The 13848-nt window shown below is 35.8% G+C and overlaps 2 protein-coding genes across 5 annotated transcripts; one reads left to right on the plus strand and one right to left on the minus strand.

The window, feature by feature from the left end:
• Positions 1 to 2019: 2019 nt before the first annotated feature.
• On the plus strand, positions 2020 to 4893 carry LOC124822907 (Nucleic acid-binding, OB-fold-like protein). 3 transcript variants are annotated; one of them, XM_088106602.1, is made up of 5 exons: positions 2020 to 2369; positions 3076 to 3236; positions 3610 to 3685; positions 4200 to 4326; positions 4499 to 4893. In XM_088106602.1, exons 2-5 carry the CDS (start codon positions 3123 to 3125, stop codon positions 4683 to 4685), a joined length of 504 nt encoding a protein of 167 aa, XP_087962728.1. In that variant the 5' UTR covers positions 2020 to 2369; positions 3076 to 3122; the 3' UTR covers positions 4686 to 4893. The 3 variants fall into 3 exon arrangements, with proteins under 3 accessions (XP_087962728.1, XP_087962729.1, XP_047150959.2); XM_088106603.1 differs by having other exon boundaries at positions 3109 to 3236; XM_047295003.2 differs by having other exon boundaries at positions 2021 to 2369; positions 3101 to 3236.
• Positions 4894 to 8272: 3379 nt separating this feature from the next.
• LOC124822908 (uncharacterized) lies at positions 8273 to 12829 on the minus strand. Of its 2 annotated transcripts, none has more exons than XM_047295004.2 (3): positions 12481 to 12829; positions 11613 to 11831; positions 8273 to 11367 (listed from the first exon to the last, which is right to left on the minus strand). In XM_047295004.2, exons 2-3 carry the CDS (start codon positions 11731 to 11733, stop codon positions 8624 to 8626), a joined length of 2865 nt encoding a protein of 954 aa, XP_047150960.2. In that variant the 5' UTR covers positions 11734 to 11831; positions 12481 to 12829; the 3' UTR covers positions 8273 to 8623. The 2 variants fall into 2 exon arrangements, with proteins under 2 accessions (XP_047150960.2, XP_087962730.1); XM_088106604.1 differs by lacking the exon at positions 12481 to 12829 and adding an exon at positions 12155 to 12414.
• Positions 12830 to 13848: the final 1019 nt, after the last annotated feature.

Here is a 13848-nt window from a genome sequence, read left to right on the forward strand (position 1 = left end):
TCATTTTATTAATTAAGAAATATGACATATAATGTTGTTACAATGCACAACTTTGAAGCTCTACTCACACTTAAACATTAAAAAGAACTCTCATTCATTGAAGAAATATGAAAAAAATTACGAAAAATCTCTTTGGCTACTTATGTGCCCACAATTGGGTCCTGCAGCACAACTTTTTGTACAAAACCAGATTTTTGTTCGTGTAATCATTTACAAGGCTCTTATAGTCGATTACAAGAGACAAAATGACATGTACTTGTTTTAGGACTTCACCTGACTTGGTCATGACACCAACATTGGGTCTTTCCTCCACCAAGGACTACCCAAAACCCAATTTTCAGGCTCTACTCACACTTAAACATTAAAAAGAACTCTCATCCATTCAAGAAATATGAAAAAAATTACGTAAAATGTCTTTGACTACTTATGTGCCCACTGCTGGTTCCTACAGCACAAGTTTTTGTACAAAGCGAGATTTTTGTTCGTGTAAACGATTATAAGGGCCTTGTAAACGATTACACGAACAAAAATATGGTTTTGTACAAAAACTTATGCTGCAGGATCCACCTGTTGGCACATAAATAGCCAAAGGCAATTTGAGTGAGATAACATGTTGTCAACTTTGAGCTTTGTTGGCTATGTTAATGATAACTTTTTCCACAGACCTCCAAATGATGTGATTATTTTTTATTAGAAACTAGACTCAAAAAACTTTCCAATGACTACTAATTTGTAATTTTTGGACATCTGAGTAGGTGTAGTTTATTCGTTAAAGTTAACGCTTTATATATTCTTGCCAACTCTGACCTTTGCTAGTTGTTTTGCTCTTAACGTTCTTCACCGAACTCCAAATGAGTTGATTCTTGTTTTGTTGGAATCTAGACTCAAAGAGCTTTCAAATGACTATCAACCTATAATTTTTAGACTACTGTACAAGATGTAGTTAATTTCCAAAAAAACACGTCTCTCTAAGCTTCCTGAATGAGTTTGCTTTCAAGTTATTGTTTCATGTTTTTTATTTTAGATGGATGAGTGAATTTAATAGTGATGGGTGGTGTTTAGTGCACCAATAAATACATTATACCATTTGTTTCGGTATAGATGTTTGGGATCGAGATACGGACCTTGCTGGTGTAGCTTTGCTGCTTCTAAATGTTTGGAACTCTTACTTCTCCTTAGCTGATACAACCGGTTCACCTTTCTGGATGTCGGTCACGTTCCCTCTGCTTCCACTTCAATAGAGGGGGGTGTACCTGCGAAGATACTCCGACTCTCAAGTCAGATGTGGGTTATGAAGCCTCAACTCTTCAAGGAAAAATCTTCTCCTCCTAATAGAGTATTTCTCCGTATTCAATAGAACGTACCTGGTCTTTCTTTTCTTTCTTGTATTTAACCTTAATAAAATCTATAACAGACTTACCTTAAACAGTTTACCTTAAAATTTGGTTAGTTGTTCGTAATCCGCGTCATTCATATCTTTAATCAGATCTTTTTGACTATTTCATCTTCTGGTGAGCTATCAGTCCAATTACTTAAATGTTGGGCCATGGTCCAACATTGTTTAACCTGACTGAGTGCTAAACCTGGATTGACCTGATTGAGTTAATCTGATTTGACTTTTAACGTGCGCAAAACATGTTTGATCTGGGTTGACGAGCGCTGCTAAACCTGTAGGATAAAGCGATTGTAACACTGGATGATGGATGTCGACGGCTCGTCTCAGGTATCTTACTATATACCATTGAATTGTTGAATAAAAGTTATTTAAATGTTTTGTTATAAATACTTCAAAAATAAAAATCAGAATTTTAAAATATAAAATTTTAAGCTAAGATTATAAAATATATATATATATATATAACTTCTATCTTAAAATATATATATATATATATATATATATATATATATATATATATATATATATATATATATATAACTTCTATCTTAAGATTATAAAAAAATATATATATATAACTTCTATCTTAAGATTATAAAAAAATATATATATAACTTACAATTCGGTTTTCTAGGAAACCAATTCCGACCATAAAAAAAATGTGTGCTATCGAAGCCCAACTATCTTTTCTTTTTACTTTGCTCATTAGCGATTAGGGTTTTCGGGAGAGAGATAGCGGCGCGAATATTTGAGAGATAGAGAGAGGGAGATTCTTCGGGAGTTTTTGGGGCTGGAGTGGAAAAAGGGAGCGTTTTTTTAGTTGCGAAGTGAGGGAGATTGAAGGAGAGGAGAACGAAGCGGAGTTGCCGTGAAGAGGGGTTGTGACCGTGGGAGGTTTGACCGTGGGTCCATAGAAGACAGAGAATCTTGGGTTCCGGGGGTTTGACCGTGTGAAGAGCTATAACCAACCAAGGTATGGGGGAGTTAATCTTGTGTACTTTTAATTTTTGGCTTGAACGCATGAGATAAAATGTTTATTCTGCATTGTATATAGTTTGCGATGTTACTCTGATGTTCGTTGCTGGCTGGTTAATGCGCTAATGTTCTTTGTTGCTTTTGAAGAGAAACTCTGAAATTTAATTTGATTGCCGCTGACATTTTATTGGTATATATTTTGCCTCAAAAAGATGCTCTGCTCGAACTCTTCAATCACAGAACCCATTAATTTAACTGGGTTTTGAACTGTTTATGTAAACTTTCTTTTGAATTGGTTATGTAGGCAATGAATTAGTAAGTTCTATGTTGTTTTTCGAACAACTAAATTACTTCGTTTTGGATTTTTCTTTTGCAAAACATAAGAGGTGCAGTTTTAGTGCTCAAGCAAACCATGTGTGGACCTACGTACTTACAACTTCTGTTGTTTTTAGCCCACACACAGTGAGAGAGTGGGCTATGTTTTCATGGCATCTACTGTTAACAGCTGCTGGTTCTGTCAAGGGTTGGGTTTTTTAGTTTTCCCCTATTTGATGGTTGAAATATTGTTGTGCACAGCTGCCTTTGGACACATAATGTTATTGGTGTTTCTGAACATGTATGCGAGAATGGAATATAAATTATTGAATTATGTAACGTTGTCTTTTGGGTTAGTCTGTTAAATTGCCATTTGTGATACACAATAGTGTAGTGAGAATCCTTGTCAAATAGAACATCAGGGTTTTAGGTGGCCATGAGAGGAGGAAGGAAGAATTTGAAGAGGGCTACAGAGGAAAAACATGTCACGCTTCAAGATGGGCAAAGCATCATGCAGGTGGTGTCTTTACGAGGCTCTAATATCATTGAGGTATTGCTTTACCAGTCCGAAATCTTCCAAACTTTCTTTTTTATTCATGCTGAGGAAAATGAGAAAATAACTGGTCAAACTGACAAACTTTGGTGGAGCATCAAGGAATATTATTTGAATGTTTGCATCTGTGAGAATGAGAGGTAAAGTACATATTAAAAAAGACAATAAGTTGCAGTTCTACTCTGGTAGTAAACAAAACATTGATACTTTTGTGAAAGCAAATAGTTTGTAATAGTGTGGCAGGGATTGCGTGTATCCTTTTATGATTTCTCTTAAAATCAATCTGTTCAATATAAACACCCCTTTATAATGTGTATACTACTTATGTGTGTATAGGTTCTCATTTATATTTGGATTTTGACGTGTGAAGGTCGAGGATGCATGTGGCAACAAATCACTGGCTCTTTTCCCTGCCAAATTTCGGAAAAGCGTGTGGATTAAACTAGGTCTGTCCTATTTAAAAAGCAATTCAGCACTATGCCATGTTAATTTGTGTTACTAGTTTTTAGAAACAAAATCAATTGCTTCACTGATAATAGTAATCAAATGGTTGTTATAATTGCTGATTTCCTATCTGGACATTAGTGATAGTTTATTCACCGACCATGTCATGGAATGGATAGTTATAGTTTGTCTCCTTTTCAAATGTACTTAACAAGCTGTTTTTATTTAAGCCTTTACTGCTTCGTTGTTCGAGAATTCAGAAAAAATTTATCTAAGAATGAATTTGTCTATATGGAGCGTAGAATTTATTTATTTAGAAGCCATGTCAACTTCACCAATCTGTTTTGTTAAACAATCCATCGTTGTCAAACTCAAACATATTTGCAGTGTGTACTGCTAGAAACATTGTTTGAGTTATTTGCATGTTCTGTTATGTATATGTGTTCTTTAAGATTTTGTTACTCCAACCCATCTGCCAAAGAGTTTAACATTTAACCCTTCTTTCTCATGTTGCAGGGAGCTTTGTTGTTGTTGATGTAACTGGAAAGGAAAAGGCTCTTGAATCGGGTAGCAAGGTTGCATGCCTTGTTTCTCAAGTTCTTTTCTACGATCAAGTTCGAGAACTACAGAAAACTCCTGAATGGTGTGTATTGTTTCCTGCTTTGATTTTTGTATAATCACTTGCTTTGGGTTCCCTTGTTGAATAACCATATATTTACTTTCTATATAAAATTTTGGATTTTTTATGGTAGAATCTATCGGTACTCTTGCCCAAGGTATTATGCTCACTCTTTCAATCATTTGCCAACATATAGGCCTGAAAGTTTTAAATCTGCAATGGTTGATGAATTAAATGAAACTTCTGCCTCCCAACAAGAGAATGAGCTGGAGGACAGTGATGATGATGGACTACCTCCACTGGAAGCCAATACAAACAGACTGAGACCTTTCGAGTTGCAAGCCCATGAAGATTCAGAGTCTTGTTCAGATACAGATGATTGATTGAATCATATAGTTAGATTCCCATCGCATATGAATTATTATACTCAAGATAAAACAGCTATGTATGTGAAAGGATGTTCTTGTCCTATTTTTATGTGCTGATGCTATCGAAGATTTGCTTCAGATTTCTCAACCAAAAGAAAGAAAACTTGAATGTGCACCAGCAAGTCAAACTATTATAAAACTGACCAGATCAATTTGTATGAAATGTAGTTTTCTCCATATGAAAATAATTGCCAGGGTTTAAGGTTAACAATTTGGGATAACAGGGGAGAGTGAAATGGCAAGCATCAATGATTTTGACATCCGACTTATAAAGACATTAATTTAAGATTTAATTGTTGAGCTTTGACCAAGATTTAATTGTTGCCCTGGAATTTATTGGGTATTATTAAAATTATTTAAGTAATTAAAAAATATAAAAAATAGTATAAAAATACATATATAATATTGTGATTTTATGGATTTATAAGTTAAAGTAAAGAATACATTTATGATTTCTAACATTTAAACTGTATATTAAAGTTTAAATAAAGTATATTCATTAGATAATTTGAAATTTTAATGATATGAATCAATGATTATTTATAATAATAAAATTTGTGTAGTATAAAAAAGAATATGAATAATAGTTTAGGTTGGTTTCCATTATTTTTTCCAAGGAAATGGATTAGAAGTTAACCTTATATCCCAATTATACTTCAAGAAGAGAAAATAAACGGCCCATATATGGCAGCTCTTATCTAATAAAACTTACAAGTTTGGAAACTAACGGAAGAAAATAAAATACTGCGGAAGGAGAAGAGATAGGATGACAATTTTGTGCCAATTTGTAAATTGTTTAAGCAATTTAACCATTTTAAAAGTGAGATGGACATAATTTAAAAGATGAATTATGTAACATCCCATAATTACAGTAATAAACCATATAAATAGAATATTCACATTGATTAATATCTCTATTCAGTCTTATACTAAAGAAATAAAGCATGCTCGTGGCCGAACGACCTTACATAAACTAATACAAATATCTAAAGATGTTCAATAAACATAAATGACCGAACGGTTTACAACGCATAAATACCGAACGGTCAAATTAAGCAAAAGGGGAGAGTGGTTGTTCAAAAGCAACATACAAAACTAACTACGCTAAACATTTACCCGAACGTACTACTGTTCGACCTTCACTTCTATATCGACGAGGTTTTCTTCCTCTAAGATTCCTCCTTCAAGCGTCTCCTCAAGCAATGCCTCTCCATCTGCTCACATCCACACGGATGATCATTGCAAAGACAAGGACGGACGTACAGAACAAGACAACACAAGGAAAACGCAGGGTAAGCTTATTTAATTTAATTCAAATAATAACAGGCATTTCTCAACATATCAAACATTCCAATATACAAATCAATCAATTTCTGAGTTCAATCAATTCCTGATACTAGACTGACTGTCCAAACTGTATGAATTCTGTGTAGCTACGACGTTCGTGCACCTAGGTGGTGTAGTAACTGGAATTTATCATCAGCTGCCACCCGAGGTTAGTCCCTTCCATCCAAAGTACCTCTAAGGACTAGGACCTCCTGCCGTTCCCACACATGACCTACTCCCCTCTACGTGAGGACGAGCACTCACGGAACATCAGGATGAATCGCCAGCTAAGCTTTGTCCACATTCATACTTTACAAATTCCAACTTCATCCAAGAGTCGTTCCTCCCTGGAACGCTCGTTCAAAATCCACAACCATCATTTCATCTCATATACTGTTCATTCTTTATAATTTTTCACTTTAATATCATTTTCATCTTCCGTTCCAATTACATAAAATAACGAGCGTTCAGCCCTCTTCATAACGAGGACGAACGTTAAAAACAAGATCGAGAAATCCTTGTTTCAGAACAGAATAAAACCGACACATAATATTTGACGAACGTCATTTACCACTCGAATCAGTTGAATGAACTGACTCTAGGAAGATCCGATCAATACTCAAAGAATAATTTAAGTAAGAAGGCTCTAGGCCGAATCCAAATAGATAAAGGCACCTCAAGACGATTAAATGACCATACCGAGAACAATTCAATTATAAAAACCGACTGCCAGTCAATGACCGAACGCAGTACACAGATTTACTGAAATTTGGACGAACGCTATTTCCACGCGTTTGGTAATTAAGTACGAGGACGAGCGTTTATAAGACCGAGCGCCACTCATAACGAACGCTTTGGGTCGAGACCCATCACTGATTCGAGCTGATAATAGAAATAGAAATTAATATAATATGAGATGGTGAAGTTAGGTTTTTAAGAATGACTAAGTGTCCGAATGTATATTTACAAGCTTCTCAATTTCTCACATAACACTTAGGGCATCTACGTTTGGCCGAACGCTCAAACGTAGCACTCTTATAAGAGGGCGTTCGTCCTCAACTAGAATTCTTTCCAAATGAAAGAATTCAATTCAAAGAAGTTTACTAACAGCACCGAACGGTCAAAGACCGTTCAATGACGAACGTTCATTATCATAGGGAATTTATATTCAAAGTTTCATTAACATTAAACTCATTTCTCAGCATAAAGTTTCATATTTTCAAATACTCATATCATAGTACATTTTATATTTCTCATGTATCATATCATAATCATAATCCTATACAAAAATCAAATATCATAAATTCATGCTTCATACAACTCACACAACGTCCATACAACATAATACAAACATACGAATTAAATTGAATAAGCTTCCCTTACCTCTAGTGTGAACGAACGTCCTACAGACCGCAACTCGGTTTTGTCAAACTAAGATTCCTTCTACCCTCAACGTTCAACTACTCTTCAAATCAAACAACAGACCAAAAGGGGTTCAGAATTAAACTAAGGACTCATGCAACCAGAACTTGGTTTGCATGTCCAGAAGAACGAACGACTAAGGGAAAGGAAACTTACCAGTTTCAGAATTCGAAACTGTTCGTTTCAAGTTGTAGCTTGGGACGCCGGGAGTGCTCCTACGGTGTCTGAACGGTAATCGGAGCAAAGAAAAGGTGAGTTTTGGTAGAGAGAAGGGGAAGTTTCTAGAGAGAAGGAGGAGAAAATGGATATTCAGAGTTTGGGAAGAAGAAGGTGCATGCAGAAGAGTGTGGCAGGTTTTTGTTTCAGAAATCATTTTTGTTTGCCCCACGTCCAAACAGTCGTGCACTCTTCTTCTGACACCTGCACTTCACTTACTGACTTCCGAATCTTCCATTTTGACACTTGGCATTAGTGCGTCAGAGTTTGTGAGTGCGTTTTTAATGCAACTGAGCAGGGGTCGTGGGTTGCATTTAATGAGTCTAACATATGGCTTTAGATGCATTTAATAGGTCCTGACAAATTACATTTATAGCTGGTGATTAAATTAAAAAAAAAACAATATCTATACTTTTTTCTTTTAAAATGTGATCTTTTATATACAGGATGTAAAAGTATATATAATAAGTTTACACAAAATCAATAATCTTTAACCCAAGATCTTAAAATAGCAAATTTGTAAGACTTTATATTTATATATTATTCATTTAATGATTGGTATAAAAGGTGATTTCAAATGTAGCGGTACTCTAAACATCTTGCTAAGCTCACTCTTTGTCAAGACGCTGACTCTTATTTTTGAAGAGTTTAAAATACAGATACTAAACATTTTATACACCAAAATCATTAGATGACGATTATTATAAACAGAGTACATGTTACAGAAATTGTATACAAAAATTGAATAATGGAGATAAATGGCTTGTGATACAAAAAAATAAAATCAGGAAGAAAAAGAAAATCACTTCAAGTCTTCATGTGGATGCCTTATTACATGTCAAATTCTGACAGAACTCCCCCATTCTTGATCCTTCCAGCTTCAACAAACATTATAGTTCTCTTTAATGATTTTGTCAACTGTGAGCTCCTTAGTCACCTTCAAAAGAAGTCCGAGACCCTCTTATTACTTGACTTGGTGAAGAATATCCCATCAGTAGATGAAGTGATGAACTTTTTTGTGGTGGCCTTGCCCACATTTCTGATGTCAATTTCCTAGATCCAGACATATTGGTGGGAAAGATAGCTGATTCATCTGTCTCCACCAAACCCTTCCTTGCACTAGAATATCTTGGAGCAACGTTCTCCTTCTCAGTTGAAGGCTCAAATATACCACGAGAGACTCTTGGATTATCATATTCATTGCCATGAAACTGATGAGAATGTGCCAAAGAAATAGGCTCTCCTTCCGAGGAGTAGCTTTTAGAGATAGAAAGACTATAATCATCATAATATGAAATGGCCTCTGCAGGTGAATAACGGTAATACTTTGCATGTGATGCTGAAGGTAGACTGCTGCTACTAATCAACCGGCTTTGGTCGTTTAGGTCCCTTGATGGAGAGCCAATAGCATTATTTGATGAAAATAAATCTATATGGCTTCCATGAAGTGAAAACTTGAGCACCTCTGAACATTCCCCACATTTCAGCTGATGACATGCCCTTTTGAAAAGGAGAAAATCTGCAGGTAGCTGCAACAGGTTTAAGCATTTATGACAAGTGACAAAAGGAGCTCCACCTGCCACTGGCCTGTGGTGTCTCTTAGCTACCAAGTTCCTTTTCTCCCTTAGATATCTACTTAACTCAGGAACCCTACGCCTCTGATCATCAGATTTTGTTTCACGTCCGTACATTGGTGGAAGTTTAGAACCTGTGAACCATTGTGGACTTGAAGGATAGGAGTGATTAGAAAAAGAGCAACAGTCTCGGCCTGCACAGGACCTCTGTAGCCTTTCATGCTGGAAAAGACCATGTGGTGAGATATCTGCTGAAAACTGCCTCTCTTGGGAACGACAATGGTAGCAAGAATGATCAACATTGAATGCACTGCTTGTTGCCTCAGCTGAATAAGGTATCCGTGAGGATTTATTATGCCTTTGGTGCCAGTTGACTCCATGACTACATCTTCCATTACACAAAGGGTAATCCAAACCATAAGAAAACCTTCTCCCCTCATCAAAGTCATTATTATGGTAAGCAGAAATACGATTTCCCTTGTAAGCCACACCCTTGGACAGTCTTCCATTTGCTGCTCTACTCGTGTATAGAGTCCTGTTCAGTTGATCCTGCAACTTATGAATCATGTTGAACAGTTTCGTCTTCTCTTGGTCAGTTTCCTCAAAGGATTCATGTGAAAGAAAGCTCGAGCTGCGGTGGATCTCATCATGCATATGGTTTGATGAGTTTCCGCTTTCATAGTAAGAACGAGAACTACTTCGATGAAAAGGAATTTTGGGAGGAAACTCGTCTCTCTTTGTGCTCTTCCAGCGTCGATGACCATTTCTTGTAGTCTCCTCAACCACTTTGTTTTGATTACCCCAGCCATCTTCTTTCTTGGCATGGTGCTTCGCATCGGACAAATGTGATTGACGTTGTGTTCCAAAGTCTCCATAGAGCAAGTTTTGAACAAGACCTTTACCCTTTCTGGTCCTTCCCTCAGAAACATCATTAGTAATGGTGTGAGTGTTGTCAAACGAACCTGAATATTGGCTAGTTGACCTCTCATCCATTGCATCATAAGAAGAGAGGCTGCCATCATAAGCATGAGAGCTTTTAGCAATTGGGGACTTGGACAATTTTCCAACATGAATATCACTAAGCTCTGAACTGTGATCAATTAATTCTGTGCTATCTCTTGTATTCACAGACCTTACACGATCAAAGCCACGGTGAACATCTTTTTGAGCTTGCGTCTTTTGTTTATGAGAGGATACAAGATTAGCAGGTGGAGCTTCAAGTTTATCAGGCATAACGTATAAAATGTTTTCCTCCTCTGTACTTGACCTTATAGTAGTAGAAGCACTTTCTGTAGTGCCCACTTCAGGTTTTCCACCGTCTATAACTGATGGATTGTTTTTGGAATCTTCTCCATCCGGTGTATGTTCTGCTTCCTCAAACAATTTTCCATCATTTAACTCCTCTGCTCTATTGATTTCAGTGATTTTCACTTCAAGGCTTTCACCGACTGGAGCTGATTTATAATTATTGGTATCTTCTTCCAATGCAGAACTAAACTCCTCTTCTGCTCCCTCTGATGACAAGTTTCCACCATTCAACTCTTCTTCTCCTTCTGAATCAATGCTTTCAGTAATTTCTACTTTATTAGGGACGGCACCTACTACAACTGATTTGCCTTTGTTGGCATTTTGTCCATCTGACTCAGAAATGAACTCTCTCGCTCCTTCTAGGTCAACTTCAGTATTTTTCTTTTCAGATGTTACCCCTTTCAGAGTTGAAGCTGATCTATCATTATAGCCATCTTCATCCAGTGCACAAACAAACTCCTCTTTCAATTCTTCTACCAACTCTCCTTCATTTACCTCCTCAATCTCAGAGTGATTGGTCTTATTTGAATTTGAACAACCTTTGCTGGACATTCTACGCCTTCTGTGTGACAAATTATAGATATCCGACTCAGTTTCTTGTTCTTCATCTGATAAAATAAACGGAACAAGTTGTCCCCTGTTACTATTTCCAACCACATGACAATCTGCAGAAGAAGTTGTTTTTTCGTTCAAACTACATTCCCGAGAGGGAACCAGAAGCTTTCCAGGAGCTGCAATAGGTTCTTGTGTACTGGATTGAGAACTAACATTCACACCTGATCGTTTCTTAGCTGTATGGAGACATATAAAAGGATTTAAGTCACTCATATCCATAAGATGTAGAGTGTATAAAATAGAATTAGCACCCCATTTAAAAAATTGAATTTATTAGCAAAATTTAGATGCACAAGGGGTCTGGCATCAGATTGAAGCAGCATGATTTGGTTCATAGAGTTAACATAAATAAGACGACGTACTTCAATCAATCAAGGAAAATAAGTGATAAAAAAGATTGGAATATAAAATAGAATTTCACCTTGAAGAGTAGTGCCACATTCACCACACTTGTACAAATCACATCCTGTAGGCTCTGGAAGAAGTAACCGACATTTAGGGCATCTAACAACCCGAACTGGAGGAACTAACCCACCAGACATTTGGCTCAGATATGTAATTGATTACAGTCCAAAGGTCGCCCAGTCCACAACTTTTTTCACAGAGATGAAGATGTCAAAGATCAAATTTCCAACATTGTCTGCACACAAATAACAAATAAATAAAGTTTAGCTTGGATTGTTGCAATAAAATTTCTAAGTTAGTTATGGAAAAGGAGAAATTGCAAGATGCAGCGAACAATATAACTTTATAATAAAAAAATCTCCCTCACATTCCAAATTTGGGACAGACGTGATCTTCAGGGCTAATTGAATTTGTCACTTATACCAACTATAACATACCCCAACATACATTTCCCAAAGAAGAAAATGCCCTTTAAAATGAACATTTTCTAGAATCAGAAAATCATGGCAAAACAGGTGGAACGTGTTTCACGGGATAAATCCATAATTCTCAACTTACCCCATTTAAAACTCTTCTACCGTATTCCGTAGGGAACAAAACCGAAGATCTCACGGCCACAGATTCTCATTTTTCTCCTATTTCAAACCTTTGTGAATAAACAGCAAGCAAGTATGCTGCTAGAAGTGGAGAAACGACAAACATACACATACACATAAAACGAAGTTCAATCTTCACAAACATTGCAGGAAATGAAAAAGTATAAAAACACCACGTATTGAAAATTTTACATTCAGAGATACAGAGTCTTATGAAATGAAAAAACATTTGTAACGTGTGCACCAGAAAAACAATGTAATGAAAAAATGGATGAAAGATGAAGGTACCTAGTTAGCTGTGGCAGGCATGGTTAGCAGGTTAGACTGGAAAGGTGGCTGAAGGTGAAAAAATAGAAAATTGAAGGAAGCAGATGGACAAGAGAGAGTTGAAAAAGAAGAAAGGGAAAAAGGGTTGTAGAGGGTAACGAAGATTGTTGCAGAGAGGAAAAGAAAAGGAAAGGGCAGAGGAAATTGTGAAGAATTGCAGCAATTTCTTTGGCGCAAAGAAGGATTCGAAAGAGAAGGGGCAGTGAGTCATTGTTATGTTGTCTCTGGGGTGTGGAAATGCAACAAAGAGTCTTTAGTTTTGGGTCTAGAAGCCTTTGTAGTCAACTCTGACCAAATCCCACAAACTCTTTAACTTTTTTCGTATTTCTTGGGTTTGAATTTTGGTGTATTATTGTGTTTGATTGTGGCCGTGTTTTATGTGGTCATGAATCCGACAACCTCGGTTACACGTCGGATTACGCGCCACGATTTATGGGTCCCACTTGTGGAACATACCAAATGTTTCATTTTTCACATTATGTTGTCTTTTTTTGTTTAATGTATCATTTTTTTTGCCATGGGTGGTTACTTTAGGTTAGATTGGATAATAATTTTTTAATAGTTAAATATATTTTAAGTTTATGCATTTAACTGAATATTATATTTTAGTTCCTTGTAAAAAGTGTTTTTTTTAATAAAAGTGTATGTTTTAGAATACCAACATACATTATGGCCAGTTTTCTGGACCTGTGACTTGACTTGGGAGTACGATGCTTCCTACCAACACAGTCTGGTGAATTAATAATAAATCACTTTCTTTTTTTTAATGAAAGTTATGATGAATCTTAAATTGTAATAATTAATATTATAAAATAGTAAATAAAGAGAGAGGGTGGAAAATAACTAAGAAAATGGAGATTTAGAATTAGTCAATTTGCATATGGATGCGTATTTGATGTCACCCTCTTAGGTGTTTTTGATCTTAATCAAAGCTTCACTCATTATACAATTAGGGATTTTTTTTTCTTCTTTTTATTGAAAAAAAGGTTGAATTATTCAAGTGGAACATTTCAACTCAATGTGATCCCCTTTTCTTCCCTTTAGTATGAGCTCCAGCTCAATCTAATTATCATGCAACAATCAAAGAATTGGTCAATACTTAAATGAGCATTGCTGTATTTATAAGACCTCTTTTAAGAATTTACTTTTGTTGAATTTATAATTCAACCTTTACATGTTCAAAATATTTAAACAATATTATTCCTTCTCTTTTAATTTCAAAAATCATATATATATATATATATATATATATATATATATATATATATATATTACAGCTTAACCATTTTAATATATGAACCTGATTGATAAACGAAATTTATACTTTTA

This window comes from Vigna umbellata, chromosome 2, assembly GCF_029865625.1.
Source record: "Vigna umbellata cultivar VRB3 chromosome 2, Vumbellata_1.0, whole genome shotgun sequence".
Lineage (NCBI taxonomy): Eukaryota > Viridiplantae > Streptophyta > Magnoliopsida > Fabales > Fabaceae > Vigna > Vigna umbellata.